Below are 22,005 nucleotides of genomic sequence, written 5' to 3'. Positions count from 1 at the left end.
CTGTGTATGGCTCCCAAATGAAAAAATAAAGAGGTATTTTATTGCCATTCACTTTGTTTGGGTTGGAAAACAACACAAGAACCACTTGCTGAGATAAAACACACATCGGTTTTATTAACGTCTACAACTTCCTGTTGACCTTTGCGAAGCGTACAATGCCATGTCTTTAAAATGTAGAGCGATGAATCAGATTCATCACTGGTGATCGTGTGCAGGCGCCTGCGAGATCTGTCGCCGCGACCGTCTATCTCAGCCTGCCCTTGGCCTTGCCTCTTCCTTTGGCGCTGTGAAGAAAGACAGAAATGTTTAGCGGCTCAGCCTCTGCATAAATGATAACTTATCAGACAGAATATATTTTATTTATTTTATTTTCCAAGGACAAGGCAGAATTGAGGATCGGAGTGTTTCGTATTATGTAAAAATGGGTTCAGGAGGAATACTTATGAATACTTACGAACTACAAGTTTGTTCTTCTGAAATAAGATTTAGAAAAAAGCCAAAATTCTGAGGAAGCATTTTAGCATTTTAACAGGTGAGATGTTTTTCTTCAATAAATGGATACATCAACTCGGTGGATCATTAGCTAATCTTTTAGCGTGACTGACTCACAGCAAGCTAACCTGGTGCTTTAGTTATTTATTTGGCTCTTTCATTTTACTACGATTCTGTCTATTTAAGACGTAACATACACCCAACATGCTCCTTACTTTTCACCTTTTATTGCAGCTCTTTAAGTTTTATTACAGTTCAAGATTAAATATTAAGATATCCTTATTTACGTTAAATTCAACCAATTTTATTATCAATTGATTATTGTTCCTGAAAATGAACTTTTTAGAGATCAGAATTGGCCAAATAAAAACGGAAACTTCAGTAATTCCATAAATTCTCTTCTTTATAATTATTTCCATCAAATTTGATCTCAAATGCTTTTAAAAACTGTGATGCTTTTTATTACCTTGAAAGATGTATCTGCGTATTGTGAGAGAATGAACAGAAAGCAGGAAAAGCTGTGTAGTTAAATAAAAATAACTTAATTATGTTAATTTATAACATAATTAGATGATACGTTGGCAAGAAGATTTGAGTTATTAACCACTATGAAAGACGGTGGGAACAAGTATTTGGGTCAGCGCTGATGTAAAATGAACTAAAGAGGAAAAACTTTCCTGTTGGCTGACGAATCAAAAATGTAAAATTCTGTTTGGTGATAGCTGGCGCTGCGTCTTCCAGGCTGAAGACGAGAGGGAACCATGTGGCTTGTTATCAGCACACATTTCAAAAGTCAACAACTGGGATGATGGCAGTTAGAAATACCACGCTGCCATAACTTCTGAAATGCTCTGCTGGCATCAAATTCAAAAGAAGCAAATAGTTTCTCCAACAACCATTTTTTTATATGTTGTCTTTGTAAATAAAGGGGTTTTGATGCTTTGCAGTCTGATTTTGTTTTTTTTGTTTTTTTTTGGGTGGGTGGGACTAATTTTTTTTCCCCCCCCCATAAAAACAAAAACAAGCAAAGGGTTGAAGTGTTAAAACTACAGGTGCTGTAAAACTACATGAAATAGAGCAGACCGGCTCATGTTAAATGAATGAGTTGATGTCCAAACATTTGACTCCTTGCTTGCACTGTGGACTGGTCTTACTTCAAATGCTACATTTTATCATTGCTGTATGATACGTGCCATATGAAAATGAGAGGCAGAGAAGAAAGCGCTTCGGGTAGATGAAAGCAAAGGGCAAACACCAAAGCATCATGCTATTAGAAAAGGACACAGCACACAATTTCAAACTGGACACTGCTGGCAGACGATGATTGTATCCTCTCAACGGAGGCCCCTACCTTTTGATGCTCTACCTTTTTGTTGTCCTTCTTTTTTTTTTTTTTTTTCTTTTACCTTTGCTCGTAAGATCTGATACCAACACATATCTACCAGATATTTGACAAACACTTACCAGCTAGTCCAACACAGATGCATCCCTTTCCTTCCGCCTTAAATTTAGATTTACTCAACTCCCCAAGAGACAAGCTTCAAAGAGCATCTGTGCCAATCGATTTGCCTTTCTTTTTCCTTTTTCTTAAACTTGTGGTGTTTTGCTGCTTCGCTTGAAAAACATCTCAGCAGGACACATGACTGATGTGGGGGGGATCCAGTCTTTTTTTTTTTTTTTTTTTTTTTTTTTTTTTTTTTTTTTTTTTTTTTTGGCGACGCTTCTTCAAACCACCGTGAAGCTTCTCATATTTTACCGACTTCAAAGCACAAATTTTTTGCCGTGGAACAGCGCCCGCAAAGTTTCCAGACTGCCGTGATGGAGAATGTAAAGGATGTTGAGTGATAGATGAACGGGGGAAGAGCTGCTACATCAGTTAAAAGAGAATGAAGGACATTAAGGAGAATACGAGAGCGGTGCCGGAAAGAAACGTAACCAAATACGGCATGAATACCAATCCACTTTACAGATGAGGAGGGAGAAGAATAAAACGGAACACTGTTAAAGCGCTCGTGTTCGCAGCTGGTTCAAACAAGTAAAATCAGATTGATGTTTGCCACTGTGGCGGGGTAAGTTACACATTTCTTTGTTTCTATGTTAATCTATGCCCACAATTCACTCAACAATGTACTGCATCACATGTTCCTACTTGATATCAAGTAGGATTATGTGACTTTAAAAGGCCTTGGGGTGGGAGAATGAAAGGATCTGATATGGTGCACAAAAATAATGTATCAAATAGCAGAGTTTGTTCTGCATTTTGGACAGAAATATGTTTGACAAATAGTGTTCCCGAGGCTCTTTAACTGAAGCCTAAAAGAGATTTTTCTACATGAGCCACACTGGAGATTTTCTGGGAAACCTCAGGTGTGGCTCCAAAGATGGCTGCCACTTACCTTTGGGAGGCCTGAACACGAGCCTGGAGCAGATTGATCTGTGGAGGAGGGGGACAGATATGGAGGACTGGCTAAGCCCAGGAACTACAGCAGACATATGAGGACACCAGCTGAGCCAAAGGGGAAAAGAAAAAAAAAAAAAAGCAGACCAGGTGGTCCTGAAGAAGAACTCAGTGGAACAAAGGGCTGTATGTTCGGATAAGTCATGTCTGAGCTGGTCGTTTGAGAAATGAAATCTTTATCGTTGCATTTCATCACGAGCTGTAAAAGCATCTTGTCAGCTCACGCACGAGATCCTGACCATGAAAATATGGCTTCAAATCAAATTGTTGCTGTCAAAGTGGGAGAGAAGGTAAGACCGCATGTTTTTAAACGCATGTTGTTCGTGGAGAAGATTGTGAAGATGGCAAAAATAATATCTGTATTATATGAAATCAATTTGTTCCAGTAGCCAATGTCAGAAGAGTGAAAACGGAAGAAGGGCAAAACTAATTTCCTGCTATTTTCCCACAAAAGTATTAAAACCTGCCTGCAAATCCTTACATGTAGTTTACCTGTTATCATCCCAGATACAGCTTGCCAATTATACTGGTGTGACAGCCCATCACAGATTTATTGGGATATACGTTCATTTGAGCCAACTTTTTTTTTCTTTTTTTTTTTTTTTAAACAGAAGACAGTTTAGAAAAGTGAAGTAATTGATTTCTCAATTACCATTTGTTTAGAAATCCATCCTCAAATACTTTTAAACTCACCTCTCGCAAATCTGTCATCACAACAGGTCCAGGGATCGTCTTGCCTGCTACCTTACCAAGCCAATCAGTCTTTTCCTTTTTCTTCAAAACAATCCTCCATTCACTTGTTCTCCCTTCTGACTGACTTTTCATTTAAACCATTGCTTCTTCGTTTTCACACACACAAAGCATAATTATAAATTTCTGCCACGTCTTATTTTTTTTCATCCTCCACTGTTTAAAACATGATAGCTTAGAATTTAATAAGCAAACAAATGTTTCAATGTGCCTGTTATAAATCAGTAAATTTTCCTCTGTCCTTTCAGGTGCTGCCTCCTTATTACAACAAAGCCAGCACCTTCAGCGAATCTACAGCAGAACTGCAAAGGAAACCTGTGGGAGTTATGTTTTTTTTTTTTTTTTGTTTGTTTGTTTTTTTTTTCCTCAAAACAAAACAGCTGAACATTCATGAGATCAGTCATGCAAGTCAAATATTCTCCAAGTCAAAATTATTCCCAAAAGCTGTCTCCATTTCAACTCTTTTGTTTTGGAAAAGGCAAAAGCAAGTGTAAAAACTTGCCAAGCAACAGCTTTTTTTTTTCTGTTTCATTTTTCCTTTCACACGAAGGAAAAACCAAAAGCCCACATTGATGGAGCATACCTACTTCACAATAAGAGAATCGACATTTTCCCTTCATCGTAAATCATTCTTTACAGTGCAATGTTTTCTGTTTAATTTACAAATGATACAATATCTCAACTTCTCAACTCTTGCAACTTCTATCAAACCATATCTTGGTCTTTCTAGGACACATACACACAGACATCACTTGTCTCACCTCCAACCCTCTGAGACTTGACCTATGACCTTTCAAGACATAGAAACTACACACCAACCAAGAGGCCTAAAGTCCTCTTTAACCGTTACTCACAACTTCTGCTGGTCAGTGATTCGAGCCTGGAGTATATTGATCTGTAAGTCAAGCCACATTCATTTAAACAGGCCTCCTTCAGAGCAGCCTTTATTAGAGGCGTAGGACATAACGCTTGTCATTTTATACACATTGACTATTTACTACTAATCTGCTGATCAGAAAATGAACAATGTTTCATTTTACCTTTCAATGACTATTTTGTTTGGAAAATGTTTAATTATCTTCAGCACTGAGTGTTGAGCAATCAGAAAGGGGAAAAAAAAGGTTTTGTCTCTGCTGTTACAAAGTCTTTTTATCAGTAAAATGTCAGAAAAATACTTACATCATACTTCTGCCTCTTCAGTTTCTCTGTGAGGTCAAACTTCTCAGCCTCCAGTGACATCAACCACTGCCACAGTTCACTGGCCTTCTCCCTTTGAGGAACAAACCAGAAAAGTTCAGACACTGAAATAGGTGTTTCTTCGTAAAACGGCATCAGATGTTAATGTAGATATTTATACGACTGCAGAATTATTACTGAGTGTCCTTACTTCAGTTTGTCCTCGTTGAGATGGTCAATATTAAGAGGTTTTCTCCTCTCTGCTAGGATCTTCCTCTTCTTCTCTCTTTCTGTCTGCTTCTTTGCACCACGCTTTCCATCTTGCTGCATTTACAAGGCAATGGAGAGAAAAAAAATTAAAACATACAAAGAAAGAAGCCACATTGATATTTTTTAAACGCCTAACTGAACCGGACAACTCACTCTCTGCTGGACACCACCGTATTGCTGAGTCATATTTGTCAGAGCCTTCTTCTTCTTGGCATCCTCATCATGCTTCTTACGTGCGTCCTCCTGTTCCTTCCTCTCTTTTTCTTCCTATAACACAGATTATGAATTGGTGACCAGGAACAGAAATACACCATCTGTACGCTGTCTCTCTGCCTACTGAACCAGTACTGAGGTTGTGATGAGGGGAAGTAAAGAAAAAAAAAAAAAGACATTGAACTTACAAGATAAAATTGCAATGATCAGTAAAAAGATGTGGTGCTTATAAGGGGTATGTAGATTTCTGTGCATTAAAAAAAAATCTGGGATGACAGGACTTTCTCTGAAGCTGTGGACTTCCCCATCACAGAGTTGCTCAGTTTGATCATAAAGCTGTTTGTCCCTTTGAATGTTTTAACCTTTAGATAGCATACAAATAAACTTGAACAGTTTAAAGTTGTCATGGTCTAATAAACCATTAGTGGTTTCATAATTTATCCTTCTGAAACCACTTAATGGTTTGATTGTAGGTGAAACACATGAATCCACGCTGATTCATAGCGGCTACTATTGAAAGACCTAGTGTTTGATTGCCAGGTTGGTTCCTGGCTACCATGTGTCAGATGCTGGTAACTAGTACCTACTATACAGTTACAGTGTGCTGCCACTCGTATATCCTGCAAGCCATTTAGCAGTAAGGCAATTAGGAAGAAGAGTTCCAACTAACAAGTAGTTCACCATTAGTGGGGACACTTGACGAGCCTTGCCAGCCCTGGTAAAACCCCAGGCAGTGTTTGTGTACTGATTCATAACTCCCACTGTACAGAGTTCCCAGAGTCGGGGAGGGGACACGGCCCCCTCCCCAACCCACCACCGTGGGAAGGCTTTTTGTTTCAGGTTCCAGCAACGGGCAGGATTCAAACTAGACCATGCACCTACTGGCGACTTACAGATCTTTGGCAATGCCACCACGCCACCAAAGACCCTTCACACTTGTCAACTTTCTTCTGGTGCTTTTATCTTTTTAATTTGAGCCGTTGGACTTGAAAAGCAATTGATTAGATCAGAAGAAGCAATTCTCAAGTCACCCCAGTGAGAATGCATACAGAGGTAGGTTCTGGTAACAGGCAGGATTTGAACGATTCCCTCCACCACTGGCAGGATGAGTCCTTGCCAATGCCGCTACACCACCAAGGATACTGCTTGCTTAGCTCCTTTCTCCTGGTGCTTTTATCTTTTTAATTTGAGCCGTTGACAAGCAATCACTTTCATAAGGTTTGTTCCCAAGTAACCACAGAGGGAAGTTTGTCTTGTTCCAAGTTCCTGCACCAGGCAGGATTTGAACCAGACCACACACCACAGGTGGACCTTTGCCAAAGCCACCATGCCACTGAGGACACTGCACATTTCTAAACTTTCTCCTCGTGCTTTAATCTTTTTCATCTGGGCCATTGGACTTGAATAGCAATTGATGAAACCATAAGGTTTGATCCCGAGTTGCTCACACTACAGAGCTCCCTCCTACCAGACTATGCTAATGTTCCTGACACATTGCATTTTCACTATGAAGACTTTACCTCTGAAAGATCAAGAAATTTTCTTGAAACAAGGATAAACCCTTATCTTAACATTTCAATTTGTCTTGGAGTAGTAAGCACAAACTTCCCCAACAGGAGTTTCAAGCTCAAACTTCCACAACAGTAGTTGAACTTGCAGCTCGCAGACCTTCAGCCAATTGTCCATCACCCTGAACTATCCTGTCACATGGCACGCAAGAATTCCAGACCTCATCTCAGACTAACTTTACATAAACGACTGAACTACTGTGAAGAGAGAAAAAAAAAAAGCAGTCTCGGTAGAGAAAAAGTTGTTTTATGAATGTCCAGATGAAACTGTTTTGTTCTGAGTTGTTGCACATATTTTTACAGTTCAGATCTCAGATAATGTGTTGCAGTTATCAAACCCAATTAAGAAGAGTTGGTCCATTTTAAGCAGTAATACAACCTTGAAGTTGAGACAATGATGGTAGATTCAGCCTGTTCAACTGTGTGTGCTCTCAAAGTGAATGCTGGTGTGGTTGTGCTTTGATGGCATGCATGTATGCATGTATGTATGTGTAGCAGGACATAGCTGTGTCTTAGCAGTAGTTTCCGGCTTTCCCTTCTGGGAGACAGTCACCACAGGGGAACCACCCTATAAAGATAAGGAGGGTATGCAGACTGCAAGTAGTTGGGCTATGTCATTTCCTTGCTTCTGCTTCAAGTTGGTGGCAGGTAGGTTTCTGTGGTGGTGTCGCAGTTCAATTCCTAATTTTCCCTCTGCTTATTGTTGTTTCATTTTAGAGATCGGCACTGGGTGTTCTGGTGAGCCAGGCACTCATGATCTACTGGCTGCTACTGTTAGCATTGAGTGCTCAAAGGCACACAATCAGGTTCCAGTCTTATGACCAGATTACAGGATCTGACATAACTGGGTGACTGAGTTGATGCCAGCATACTTTTCAGCTGCTCCGAGTTTGCAACTCTGAGCTCCTTCCTTTCATCGAGCTGTACCAAACAAGCTGCTGAAGTCGCTTCTGCTCTGCACTGTCCCATTTTGTTAATTTCATCCCGCTATTAAGGATTCCTCTTCTCTTGAGGGTCACTCACCACAAGCTGGTGGAGGACTGTGTATGGCCAAGAACATTTTGGGACTTTTCTGAAAATAGCTTTATTCTGTAATTTTCTTGATCTTTAGTGTGAAGTTTTGTTAATTTAAAACTAATTTGATTCCCTTCAGGTGCCGAGACTGCGGTGGTGGATTTGTGTCCTGGTGGTGGTACATCACTGCTTCCCTTAATGCTTTAGTTTGGTTGGATTTTATTACTTCATGTGGTGTTCCTGGGGTCCCTTTCCTAGTGATTGGACACGCCCAGTAAGTCTCAGCCGTAATTCAATACAACCCCCCACCCCCCCTCCCCCTTTTTTTTTTTTTTTTTTCCCTTTTTAGAAGAAATGCTGGTTTTCAAAATAAAATTCCTCTTTTCTATACCAGTAATTGTTTGCATTGCAACTGAACCTGAGTGCCTGGTGATGGTATTCCCTGATTATATATGTGTATGTATATCTAGCCTTTACTCATAGCGCCACAAATGGATGAATATCTGTAGAAAAAGTTGCTGATACCCTTCAGTCAGTGAAAGAAATATGTACAATGTCACATAAATAACCTGAATTTGACAAAAGTAGTAAAAATTCTGACATTTAACCAATGAAAGTTGGTGGCACTGCTTTGCAAGGATACATCAACAGACTTTTCAAAAAACTTGTGAAACAGGTCCGGTCAAAAATTATGGAACCCCCTAGAAAAAACCCCCCAAAAAAACGATGTTACCAGAGGGGATATGTCAATTCAGTGTGTGTCCACTGAGTATTGCGGGTGTTGACAATCTTGTAATTTGTCAGTGGGCTTATATATAGGGGTAGGGTTTTGGTGACTGGTGTGTCCCCAGTGATGGGAGCAGTAACACCGATGGTGGCACAGATCGAAACCCCGAGTCGGTGCGTATAGCTTTAAAAATGCCATGTAACTGATACAGCTGATGTGTCGCCTGTCACAAACATGCCAAATTGTGTTTAAAAGAAGTATGTCTGTCAACAAGATGTATCTCCACCAAAAGAATCACAGGTCAATTGAAATACATTTCTGTTGAACCAATGTGACATGGAGCAAGAAAGGAAAAGGAAAGTTTCTGCCCAAGGCTTGATTATCCAATGGGCATTGTGGGCACAGGCCCAGGGACCCACGTCCACTTGGGGCCCATGTGGGGCCCACGTAGGGCATATAGCAGCACTTTGGACATGAAACAAAATGTACATAAAAGCCAGATAGTTACACCACAGTGTCTAGTGTATTGCTATTGGCTGAGAGATGTTCGAAATGCTGTTTCACCGTGTATCATTCACAATTTTTACAGTGTTGTGGTGGGGAAGGAGGCCCATAGGCCTAGGGGCCTGTGTACTTTTAATCCAGCCCTGTTTCCGCCGTGTGGGACCATTTTAATTTTATATTGGCAAATAAGGTATTTGATTTTATTATTTTCTCGATTCATTCTGCTCTTCTGAGTTCCTGCTTGATCTTTAAGAATTTAAGTCTATATTAAAGTAATACATTTTTTCTTCAAGTTAAATGTTGCATCTGTGAAACAGAGCTATCATATATAAATAAAAGCACATCCTCAATGTTAAGGCGTTATAGGGCAAGGCATGAGAATGAGGTCACAAGTACACCTGGAATCAACACAGGTATACAGACATTTCACAACGTCCTCATGGTCACTTTATTAATGATGAATACATAGTTTTTATTATTTCATTTCTGACCAGAAAGCAGGCATTGGACCAGGTAATCCTGAACTTCATCATCAAGGACTGTCAACCCCTCAGGATTGTGAAGAGTGAGGGGTTCAGGAAACTACTGAACTGCTTCCAATCTGGAGTCATTAACCGTGTTGACACTGTCAACAGTTCTGGACCCCAGATTTAAGTCACTTGGGTGTTGTAGTTGCTCCAAATGTACTGTCACAGTCAATAGAGTGAAACTGGAGTGTGCAGCCGTATCTGGCCACACATCTACCACAACCTGGACCTTCTTCACAACTGATATCAGCACCCGCTTCAGGCATGTGATCTGGTCTCATCAATTTATTTGTGCATTTGCTTGCAAATAATATACCCATTTGTAAATGATCTCAAACTAAAATGTCTGTTTTTTTAGATAACATGTGGCCGCAGCTGGATGAAGAAGTTGGCATGCAGACCACCAACACCACACCCACTTCTATAACTGAGGTTCAAAGATACCAGGCCAAAACCAATCTCCCAAGATCATAGGATCCATTACAATATTGGCAAAATCAAAGGCACACCCACTTAAACCTTTGTCCCTACAGTTTTTGTGCACACCAGCATCATCAGTGCCATGTGAGCGGGTGTTCTCCAAAGCTGGTGAACTTGTATCAAAAAACCACAATCGCCTGAATGCCCAAACAGTAGAAAAACGTATTTTCTTTAATAAAAATTTATGAATGTAAATAAAATCCCTCCTGGCCTCTTTCACAACATTTTAATGTTGATATTCGCATTATGACACACATTCACATTTTCTATTGACTGCAGATTTGAAAAGATTTTAAACTTAGATGGGAATGTATTGAAATATAATCAAATTGTCCTCACTCTGTGTGTCAGTTGTGCCTTTCAACAAGGTTAGCTGCAATTTGGTTTAATTCATAGACGTCATAGATATGTAGACGCCTAATTGAGTGCTGGAGAGTGAACCAACGTGGCCGCCATATTGGATTGGTCTCCACTTTTGAGTTTTGATGCAGAGTCAACGTAGTTTCCCCACATAACTCTTTTCTATGGAACAACACGCATATACAGTATATTACACACAAACAAAACACTTTCCTACATAATTGGTTGATAAATAATGCTGTGAATAGTAACACTGTGAATAATAAGTGCAAATGATAAATTTTACTCCGAGGTGTTTATGGAAAAAATATGATTTTGATGCTTCACAAAGAGAGTTTTACATGGTAGCATAATTACCCCCGCCAAGGAGGTTATGTTTTTACTGGCTTCATTTGTTTGTCTGTATTCAAGATAACTTAAGTTATGGATGGATTTTTAATGAAATTTTTAGGAATTATTGAAAATGTGAAAAGGAAGACCTGATTTAAATTTGGTGGTGATCCAGATCACCGTTTAGATCCAGGAACTTTTTAAAGACCTTGGCGGAGGTTTACGCTCTCCGAGTGTTTTTCTGGGTAACTTTTGAATAGCACAGTTTTTATACAATACTTTATTTTCAGACTTTGTACAACTGTATCTCTATATTGATCAATTAATAAATGTAAATAAAAGAAAAAGTCAACCGTAGTCAAGAGAAAGCCAGCAACTATTCTCATATTTTGTTCAGCATACGGTTGCAACAACTGGCGAAATATTGAAAGCAGATCGTGTGGTATTACAATTCAGAAGGTTGAATAATAGTTTGTTTGACCCGAAAAAAATAGATATATAAATCCAAATGCATCCATAAACAAACATGTTTATATTGTAGCTACCTTATGTCTAAGTGAAAAAGCAAAATAAAGAATGTTTTAGCATAAAAGCACGTTGTTTTTAATGTTTTACAGTGATCTGTCTCATGACAATATCTCTGTCCTTTGTAACAAACCAAAATCTGTGAAAAATCAGGTAAAAATTTGTGAAATTATTGTTGTGGTTGGACCTACACCTTACAAATAAATGCATTGGAGGTGCATGGGAGACCCATCCAAGATGGCGGCGTGATGAGACGTCAGCTCGCATAGGTAGCGTGACACAATGCGGCGTCAATATTGATGTCAATATTGAGCAACACAGTACTGATGCAGTATCAATACAGTATGGGTAATGTGCTGACACGTTTCACAAGGCATCATCTACCCATCACTGGTGTGTACCACACTCATTATAGAAGAAGCAAAGGAAAGAGTTGTCTCTGGAGATTGGAAAGAAAACTGTAGTTTGTATGTTAAAGGTAAAGGTTTTAAGACAATCTCCAAGCAGCTTGCTGTTCCTGTTCCTTGAACATATTCAGAAAGCTAAGATCCAAGAGACTGTTGCTAACCTCCCTGGTCATAGCCACAGGAGGAAAATTGACAAATCAGATGGATAATACCAGAAAGAGTTAAAAAAAAAATTAAAGGTGAACTTCAAGCTCAAGGAACTTCGGTGTCAGATTGCATCGTCCGTCATTTGAGCCAAAGTGAACGTAATGAGAGACGGCCAAGGAAGACACCATTGTTGAGAACAAATAGTTGGCAAGAAAACAATCTTGGCATGCTGACAAGCCACAAAACTTCTGGGAGAGTTTCCTATAGACAGATAAGACAAAAATGGAACTAGATAGAAAAATGAAGCATATCAACATATATAAACAAAACAAACCAAAGGACATTCTCCCAAAAGATTTTGCCCATCTATGCATGCAGGTAGTTTAAGTATTGTGTTGTATAACCTTTCCAATACATGCATTGCATGTGTCATTTGCACAATTTTAATTTATAATGAATTGTGTGTATTTTTATGAAGTATTATCGCACATGTATTCAGTTCTCTACAATAATTTTTTTTTAAAAATTCTCATAATTCAATTCCCATCCTTACACTTAATAAAAGACTGGAACTATATAATTTATTTAGAGAGATATATTTAGTCATTTCATACAAGTCCAAGCCTTACTGCTTTTTGCACTGCTTTTGTGCTAAGCATGACTGGAGTGGTGAGAGCACTTATATTCTCAGCTCCAAACTGAAACGATCAGCTCCACAAGACTGATGGTAGCTGCAGAGTCCTGTGATTTTTCTCTGTCACTGCCAGTGCCTGCTTTCATTTTACACAGTCATTTGACCCATTGTTTAAAAAAATATTGAGGTCACCTTAACAGTAAGGGGGGGGGGGGGTCTTGCCCTGTAGTCATAATATTCAGAGCAATTTATGGTAGACGACTTAAAGCAAAAGTAATCTCCAAGTGCAAAGACAAGTTCATCACCCTGTTATCTGAATCCAGATTAAAGCTACATGGTCCAGTAAGTACATTCATATTTAAAAGACTGCATTTTCTTTGTAGCTTTGCAGAACATCAAAGAAGATATAAAAGATGGAGTGCTCACTGTTGCTAGGAGATTGTATGTGTAACTTCCTGCAGTTTGAGATTTTCCCCCGGCATACACAATCTTTTTCACTGCAATTGAAAGGAACTCACAGCAAGACGAGCCTGCCTCTCCTTCTCCTGCTCAGTGCGGATCCTCTGCTGTTCAGCCCTCTCAGCACGACGCTTCTCCTAATCATCCATGTCCGCACACACACAAAACCACAATGTAATTGTTTGCTGGGTGGTGCATCATGGTAGGGATGTGGCATGCTTGCCAGGCAGACTTACAATCCTGTTAACAAGAGCGATGAGCTCCTCCTCGTCCTTCTTCCTCTGAATGAAGTGGGCCTCGATCAGAGATTGCAGCTCAGAGAGATCTTTCTCCTGACGTTTCCTGTGGATGTCCTGTGGTCACATACACACATTTGTGACACAATGCTTCAGAAAAACCACCACACAAAACACACTTTCCTCCACACTTTTTACTAAGTTGTGGGTAGGAGTCGCTAATTTAATGTGAAACCATGAACATCAGCTAAAAAGTCTGCAAGTATGTAAAGAGTTTTGTGTAGATATAGATCACACAAAAATTCTGTTAGGCTGTAAATGCAAAGCTACAAAACACATTTATGTGTTGGACAGAATGTTGTCTTCCACTGTCGCCTCTGGGGATCATATTAGATGAAAAATCCTTTTTGTTTCAGTTTGCCTTTTCTGCAGATTAAATGAAAATAAAAAGGTACCCTCTCCACCCCTTCTTTGCTTCCTATCTTTTCTAAGATAAGCTCATGTTCCTTTGGTGTTAGCTTTATATTTCTATATGATGGAGACCACTGAGTCTCTCATCTAAGCCTACCCAAGAATAAAAAAAAATTACCATATGATATTTCTTTAAAACAGCATCACTCACTCACATCAAAGTCAACTTTCTCTCCCTCAGGTATCTTTGGCACAGCTATCGATGGAGCAAATGCCCTGAAATATAACATCTCTGGGTTAGAATAATGACTTCACCCTCTGTGAATTGATTAGAATTCAAATGACAAGAAAAAAGAGAAAATCTTACTTTGGTTTGGGCTTGGATTCATCTGTCAAAGTGAAAGGAGCACACAAGCACATTCAAGCCTCGTTCTGATGAAGAGTTTTCTTTCATCCTTTAATAAAATTCATCATCTAAAATATAAACCTTAAAATATCATAAATTCATTCATTGCTTCGTTCATTTTTTATTCTCTTCAGCATTTGATAAAAAAACAACAACTAAAAAAAAATACTCCAGAGTTACAACTCCAGGGTTCAAGACAAGCATAATATCCCAAAACCTTCTGTATACAGTGGTTTATTCTGCTTTTACAAAAACTATTTTGTACTTTCAACTTTTATGCTTGTAGTACACAGTCTAACAGAGTGTTTCCTCAGTCCCCTAAAAGCTATTAAAACTACACATTGCCTTTATTTTAGCAATATCTGTAAGAGATTGTTATACTGTCCTTGTAAAATGGACAGTTCAAGACAACATTCATTCATGAGAAACCATAGCACAGATCAGGAAATGTTTTCATCAGGCTCCATCAGCACATTGCATACCTTCATCTGCAGCTTGAGACTCTGCAGCAGAGGAAAGAAGGAAATGTTAGTGCAACAACAGCCAGAATACAGATGGATTGCCTTTATTATTTCCAAACCTACTTCACTCCAGTCTGACATTTACCTGATAAATATACATATATATATATATATATATATATATATATATATATATATATATATATATATATATATATATATATATATATATATATATATATATATATATATATATATATATATATATATATATAAGCCATTCTTTCATGTCATAGGGTGAAATAGAAAGTCTAAACTAATTTTGTATGATTTGAGATATAAGAGGCATTTCTTTTATTAAAGTCTGTGACCAGGATAAATGTAGAGCCAGGAGGAAAAAAAAAAAAAAAAAAAAAGGAAGATGACAAGATATTTGCATTGCAAATTAATTCACCTGTGACAAAAAGGAAAAATCAAGATGGGAGATTGAGATTTCCAATTCAACAAACATCTCAGCTTTAATATCTTTAATGTTGGCTGCAAAGCACAAGCCTGCATGTTACAGACTAGCATACATACATGGAGCTTTTAATAGACATATTTACCTTCTTCTGCAGGCTCTTTATAGTAATGACACAGGGATGCAGCAGAGGATGATGGGCATGAAAGGAAGAAAAGCTTATCTGTAAATGTTGCTCAGAGGGGGACATGATAACATCTCATCTTGATAATGCACAGTGTTACAATCAAACATTATTCACTCAAGAAAAAGATTGTAGTAAAGAAGATGACAACTATCAATAAAATGTATTCACAAAAGGAAAAAATATTGAATTTGTTCCACATATTGTTGAATAAGTGTGACAGGCAAAAATATGTCTGGTGTAACATCTATTCCCAGTATTCTTGAGACACTGGCAATCCTTGTCCCAGTCCTTTGTATAAAAAACAATTAAATTCTTGAACACACCATGCTAATTTGGACTTTTTTTCCAATTAGGATTTGGAGTTTTTCTCATAGTGTTTGGTTCCTGGCCCAAATGCAAAACAGGCCCACATTACGACACCACCACCGCCATGTTTCACTGGTGGGATAAATTTCTTCAGCTTCTCTTTTTAACAAAGGGATCTACTTTTGAACAATCTATTTCCATTTTTCCAACAGCCTTCTGATAAAGTTTAGCTAACTCCAGAAGGACGGTGATCTCCAGATGATAAGCCACAAACTGCGACCCATTACGATGATGTGTTCTCCCGATGGTATACTCATAAACACCAAGAAATGCAAGCAAGGCTTCATTTTTGCTCAAGGCTTCGTTTTTCTGAAGTCATGAGAAATCTTAGAAGGTTCAACATATTTTGAGATGGTCAGACTTTAAAAAAAATGACACTCTTCAGATAAAATAAGACACCACTCACACTTGACAAAAATCCCTAAGATTAAAACCTAAATTTACATTTATATATATTTCATACAGATGTGTTCGTACACTTCCGCCAGTGACAGAAAAACTCTGACAGAAGTAAAATTGAATGAAAATTTGATAAAATTTAACCAATGAAAGTCAGACATGCTTCTACAGAATTATTTAAAAATAAATAAATAAGCTCATGAACATTTTCCAGACGCCATGTTTCAGCTTCTTCCAAAGATGCTTCATAGAATTTAGGTCAGGGCTCAAGAAGGCCACTTTAGAATAGTCCAATATTTTCCTCTTCGCAATTCTTGGGTGTTTTTAGATGTTTTTGGTCATTGTCCTGTTGCAAGACCCATGATATGCTTTATTTTTCCCATCTGATCATAGAGTTGGTGTGGCCTGGCAAAAAGTTCCATTTTTGTCTCTGTCATCTCTGTCCACAGGACATTCCCCCAGAAGCTTTGTGGCCACTGGGCAAATATCTCAGTCTCTAGATGCACAAATCTGGTACAGACATACCCCAAAAGACTTGCAGTTGTACTTGCAGCAAAAGGTAATTCCACAAGTTATTAACTCAGGGGGGCTGAATACTTTTGCACGCTGCCCTTTTCAGTTTTTTATTTGTGAAAAAAAAAAAAAAATCATGTGTAATTTTCATTGTACTTAACATTTGTGTGACACTTTGTGTCGGTCTTTCTCACGTAAATTAATACTTTTGCAAGCCACTTTAGTTTGGCAAATTCCTGTCCGGCCTTTTCATGATTTGTTTTCAGCAATTGTGTCCTCCTTGGTTGTCTCCCATTAAGTCCATGTTGGCTCAAACAACAATGAATGGTGCGATCTGACACTGTTGTTTCTTGAGCTTGAAGTTCACCTTTAAACTTTACAAGTGTTTCTGGGCTCCTTTGTTACCATTGGTCTCTGATTTGTCATCAATTTCCTCCTGCGACCATGTTCAGGGAGGTTTGCTACAGTCCCATGGAACTCAGCTTTCTGAATGTGTGCATCGGCAGTCACAGGAACGTCAAGCTGCTTGGTCTTATAGCCTTTATCTTTGAAATGCTTTCTAAAAATTCTTTTGAAACTCTTGCTTTTCTTTGCTACCTCTGGTCCATATTGAGTGTGGTACACACCATGTCACCAAACAGCTCAGAACCCACCTGTTGCCCCATATACAGTCCCACTGACTCATTACAAGATTGCAGACACCTGTAATGCTAATTAATGGAAATACCTTTGATTAACACGTCCCTTTGGTAATAATTTCAGTCTTTTCTAGGGGTATCTTCATTTTTATCCAGGCATATTTTATGAGTTTATTATTAATATTTCTGTTGAAGCATGGTTGAAAACCAATGTCTGACTGTCATTGGTTAAATTAAATAGAATTTTTATTTATTTTTACTTCAGTCAGAGTCAAGTTATTTCTGTGACAACTGTGAGTTTTGCTGTCATTAACTGAAGGATACCAACAATTTTGCCCTTGTCTGTATATTTCCAACAGGCCCAACCCTGACATTCTGGGCCAGAACAGCATTAGACAAGATTTTGTGTGACAGTGAAGGCAAGTTTGAAACCACAGCGATTTTGACACAGTTTGACACCATGTGTCCTCAAAGTCCCACAACTGATGGATCCCAGGTTTTAAAATGTTAAACTGAGTTAAACTGGGAATATTTTCTAGCCTGATAAGGATCCAGTCCTATGAGACATCCAGCAATGCCTTCCTCTCTTGGTAAGAGAATGCCCTGATTACAATCCTTCTGCTTCACTCAAAATTTACCCCAAAATGAGCCCTAAAAGGGTCACATTGTTTCCCCACTCATCAACATCTAATTCTGAATCTTTTCCCTCAAGAAATAGATTATTGATAATAGATATTACAATAGAAAGAAAGTCATTTCCTTCAGCTGTTGAGGCAGGAGGTTCTGAGGCAAAAAGCAATCGTGTCAGTGCAGTCATTATGTTAAAAGATTACATCCCACATAAAATCTCAAATTTACCCTTAAAAATCCACTTCCATGCAATCATTGTTGTAATATAATGATACTTTTGTGAAATGTGTCAAATCTGATGACAGCTGATATGAAATCTGAAACATTAAGATCAGTACAAGAAAATCTCAGGAAGGTGACATATTTAGTCTTTGTGGATCCCACTACATTCACAAATCCTTACTGAGAAGGAAGTTCTTGACTATCCAAAAAAGTATTCATCAGAGAACACTGGACATTTGAAAGTTTTACAGAGCCAAAGTGAATAAGAAGCAATAAAAAAAAAGATAAAAATGTACGTAATGTGCAGGTGGAGACATGTTTACAAAACAATCTTAGAGGGTTTTAGTCCAATCTGTGAGCGATTAATGTAAACTGTACGTGTATGTAACATTTATAACGGCACATTCAGTGTCATACATGAAGCTATTATAATATTTTAAACATTTTTCTCTGTGGTTTTTTTTGTCAAATGTTAAAATGGTCTGTAAGAACAAATGGAATTATAATTGGTGCATAAAAATTTAAGAGAATTACCTTCAACTTCAGGTGCAGCCTCTTCTATAAAGCAAGAGCAAAACAAGATTTAAAGAGATAAAGTTCTGTTGTTACTTGAAAAAAAATCTGAAAACAATCTGAAACTGAAGAAAAAAAGACTAAAGCACACACACACACACACACACACACACACACACACACACACACACATTGTGTAATGAGTCACAAGAGGGTAAGTGATTAAACACATGAAAAAAGACTGAGTTTCTTTCAGCTTTTATGACCAAGTAAAGTAAATATGGATTAGTAGATCAATGTGTACAAACACCTGCAGCTGAGATGTGGTCACACTCTGAACACTGATATTGTTTTCTTTTGGGATGAATGGAAAAACAGCGCTGGACAGTCATTTGGAACAAAAGTACAAACAGGATGATTTTGGATCATTAACTGAGAATGGAAACTGATTGTTATCTGCCAGATAAGAAAGCAAAATCTATTCTAAGATAGTTTAAACTGGTGCATCAATATATAAACAATGTTTCATAGCTGCTGCTAGTATTAAATGCAGAATATTGAATATTTAGAAACTAACGCCCATCATGCCACAAAGGCTGCCACCAAGCATTTATAACACACATTTAGGGAGTTATAATGAGAGGAAAAAGGAGAAAAAAGTAAAAACAATGAACTGAGCAACAGATGTAATTTTGACATTTTATGTCTGCTTCAGCTCTAAACCAGGAATTTGGTTTTAAAGGAATGTATACATACTGCATTTATTGTTGTTGTTTTTTTTTCATCCAAAATTTGCCCATTACTCAAAGAATGTTGAAACAATATCTATACTATTCACCTACTATTTTTAGGTGAACTGGGTGATATAAATGTTTAGCACAAACAGGAGAGAAGATTTGATAAGTGTAATTGTAATTTCCTTAGAAGTACTGCACCAACCAACAATGAGGAATATACAAAATATTAATCGGCTAGAAGATTTTTACCAAACTACATTAAATTAATTAACCATAAATTCCTGAAATTTCTTTTATACTGTTATATGCACTATGAAACGTCTTTGTAATTTGATGTTAAAAAAGTTATGAATATAACACATGTGATTGGCTGCATGACCATGCGAGCCAATCAAAACAAAGCACTGCCTTGATTAGAGCTTGGGCTGAACACGAAGAGCCAATCAGCAAAAGGAGAAAAAAAAAATAAAAAATTGGGAGCTCTTTTGAGTACGACAGATCACTAATATAGAGATGTCCTGAGTAAAGAAAGTGTTGTTAGGTTGTCAGAAACATCCATAAAAACACTTAATAATGAGAAAAACCTGAAACCAAAGGATGTTTTAGTGAGACCAAGCCCCACTTTGTTGACAATGGAGCTTTTTAGAAGCATTAAAGCACATGGCAGTGAAATTGTAGTGGAGTCGCCTTTACCGTTTTATAAAATTTCCAGTTTATTTAAACAACTTTTTAAAATTTAAATATTATAATAAGTTTTGTCAAGGTAAAAAGTCTCATGCATTTCTTTTACTCCAAGACCATTTGAGTGAAATTTGATCAGGCGGACTCAAACTGGTGGAGCTCAGCAGTAACTTCAGAGAAACCAAACGAACATTAAAATTTAGCACAACCAATCAAAGCACAGTGCTAAAAATGGGCCACAGCTAATTCCTGTAAAAACTGTCTCTTAAACATGGGCTGACAGATTGGTGCAGACAGGTGAAGTGTTCGCAGTCAAGAAAATACTCAGCGATGCTTCTTTTTTTTTTTTTTTTTAAATTTTATTCTTATTATTGACAGCAGACATTGTAGAAGCAACAGACGAACAGGAAACAAGGTGATGCACGCGTGAAGCAGCCATGCAGAAGCTTTTGCCATCTTATTGCTACATCTCTCCCTGAGCAGACATAATCAGGTCAGGTACATCTAGAAATGGAAGCTGAAAGTGACATGTTGCTTTTTTAAAAGGCAGCAATGCTCATGGAGTCTTTACTTACCTTCCTCCCTGGGAAAAAAAAGAAAAGAAGTGAAGATGTAAACCTTTAGAGCCATCAGTTTTTCTATTTAAAAACACTGCTTCAAAAAAACGGAGTGAAAATATACTCACTGCACCTCCTCGACTACTACTTCTTCATCAGCATCAGACATCTTGGATTAACCTTAATCACAGAATGACGTAGATCTTGTATTAAATCAGCCTAAATTAAAACTTAAATTCATCACACTGAGCATGTGTAAATGACTTTTAAATGAGCACCTAAGCATTTTAAAGGTGGAGTATGTAAGAGTTTCAATATTTTCAAAATAAATTAACTAATAAAATAACTACAATCATAATTAGAAAGGTTTTTGAACATGTAGGTTCCAGTCTGTTCATATTTGATGCGTTATTAAATTACAAGTTTAATTAATGACAAATGACAAAAAGCACTTTTTTTTTTTACTGGTAGGCAAACATTTGAGAAGGGTCTTTGTCATTAAGTAAACTTGTAATTTATTAACACATCAAATATGTTATGGAACCTACATGTTTTTAAAAAAACGATCTAATTATGATTGTAGTTATCTTTTAGTAAATGTTTTTTTTTTTTAAATATTGAAAATCTTACATACTCCACCTATAAATGCATCTGCGAAACAAAATGACACAAGTCCACCCATCACAGACTCTTGAGCTACTCAAATTTACTTCATATTTCCATGGTTTTCATGCAGCAGTTGTCCACTGAGTTACTATAATGTTTTGAGAAGCCCTTGAGATTTCCCCTCCGAAGGCGTATTGATTATATCCTTTTCTTCTTTTTTCAGAATTATTATAATTTGTGCAAAAGTAAGAAAATAAATAATGATAATAATAAAATGTCTTTGTGCTATGAGAGTGGAACAATCGTACAATCAGAAATTATTCCACGACGGGAACTGCAGGCAGAGGCTAAGGGCTTTAAACAGCTCCAGACCAAATCCTCAGCCATTTCCTCTTGGCACTGATCAGGGCTGCAGGCAGCTGACTAGAATCTGAACAACACTGAAACTACCAGGACGGCATGAATTTTTTTTTCGAAGATGCACTGATGTATCTGAAACCAATGCGCACGGCATTGGCTTTGATGTGTACACTCGTAAACAACCTTTTCCAGGTACTGAAAAGGCTTTGAAGTGGTGTAAAGCAAGAAAATGTCCATCATTTTGTGTGTGATATAGGCTGATGTTCATGCTTAACATCGTATTTCCTGTCAGAAGTGATTCTGATTTAATGTTAAGTCTCAAAAGTGTTTTTTTTCCCCATTACTTGGATTGATACTTTCCTTTTCTGTTTGGGTGTCAGAGTATGCTATATCCATAGTGTTTTATGTTCAGTTCCGATTCATGCTCTGTTTCTTAGTCTACAAAAACTAGTTGGCAAGATTTAAGCATTTTATGTACTTGGTACAGAGCTCAAATGATATACTTGGAAGGCGTCGTGACTTGGGTTGCAATATACTCCTTTGTAACATCCCCTCGATGCCATGACTGCATTTTCTTGATC

General features: G+C 37.8%; 1 protein-coding gene across 1 annotated transcript; it reads right to left on the bottom strand.

Moving 5' to 3' along the window:
* Positions 1-89: 89 nt before the first annotated feature.
* On the bottom strand, positions 90-20,531 carry tnnt2e (troponin T2e, cardiac; the record flags this gene model as incomplete). The annotated part of the gene is made up of 13 exons (XM_079263134.1): positions 90-284; positions 2,889-2,926; positions 4,880-4,970; positions 5,088-5,200; positions 5,300-5,413; positions 13,101-13,178; positions 13,278-13,394; positions 13,904-13,964; positions 14,056-14,077; positions 14,577-14,597; positions 15,161-15,175; positions 18,505-18,528; positions 20,477-20,531. 13 exons carry the CDS (start codon positions 20,529-20,531, stop codon positions 245-247), a joined length of 789 nt encoding a protein of 262 aa, XP_079119260.1. The 3' UTR covers positions 90-244.
* Between the last annotated feature and the right edge of the window lie 1,474 nt (positions 20,532-22,005).

This window comes from Telmatherina bonti, assembly GCF_933228915.1.
Source record: "Telmatherina bonti genome assembly, chromosome: 23".
NCBI classification, from domain to species: Eukaryota; Metazoa; Chordata; class Actinopteri; order Atheriniformes; family Telmatherinidae; genus Telmatherina; species Telmatherina bonti.
This window is presented reverse-complemented; position numbering and strand designations above follow the sequence as displayed.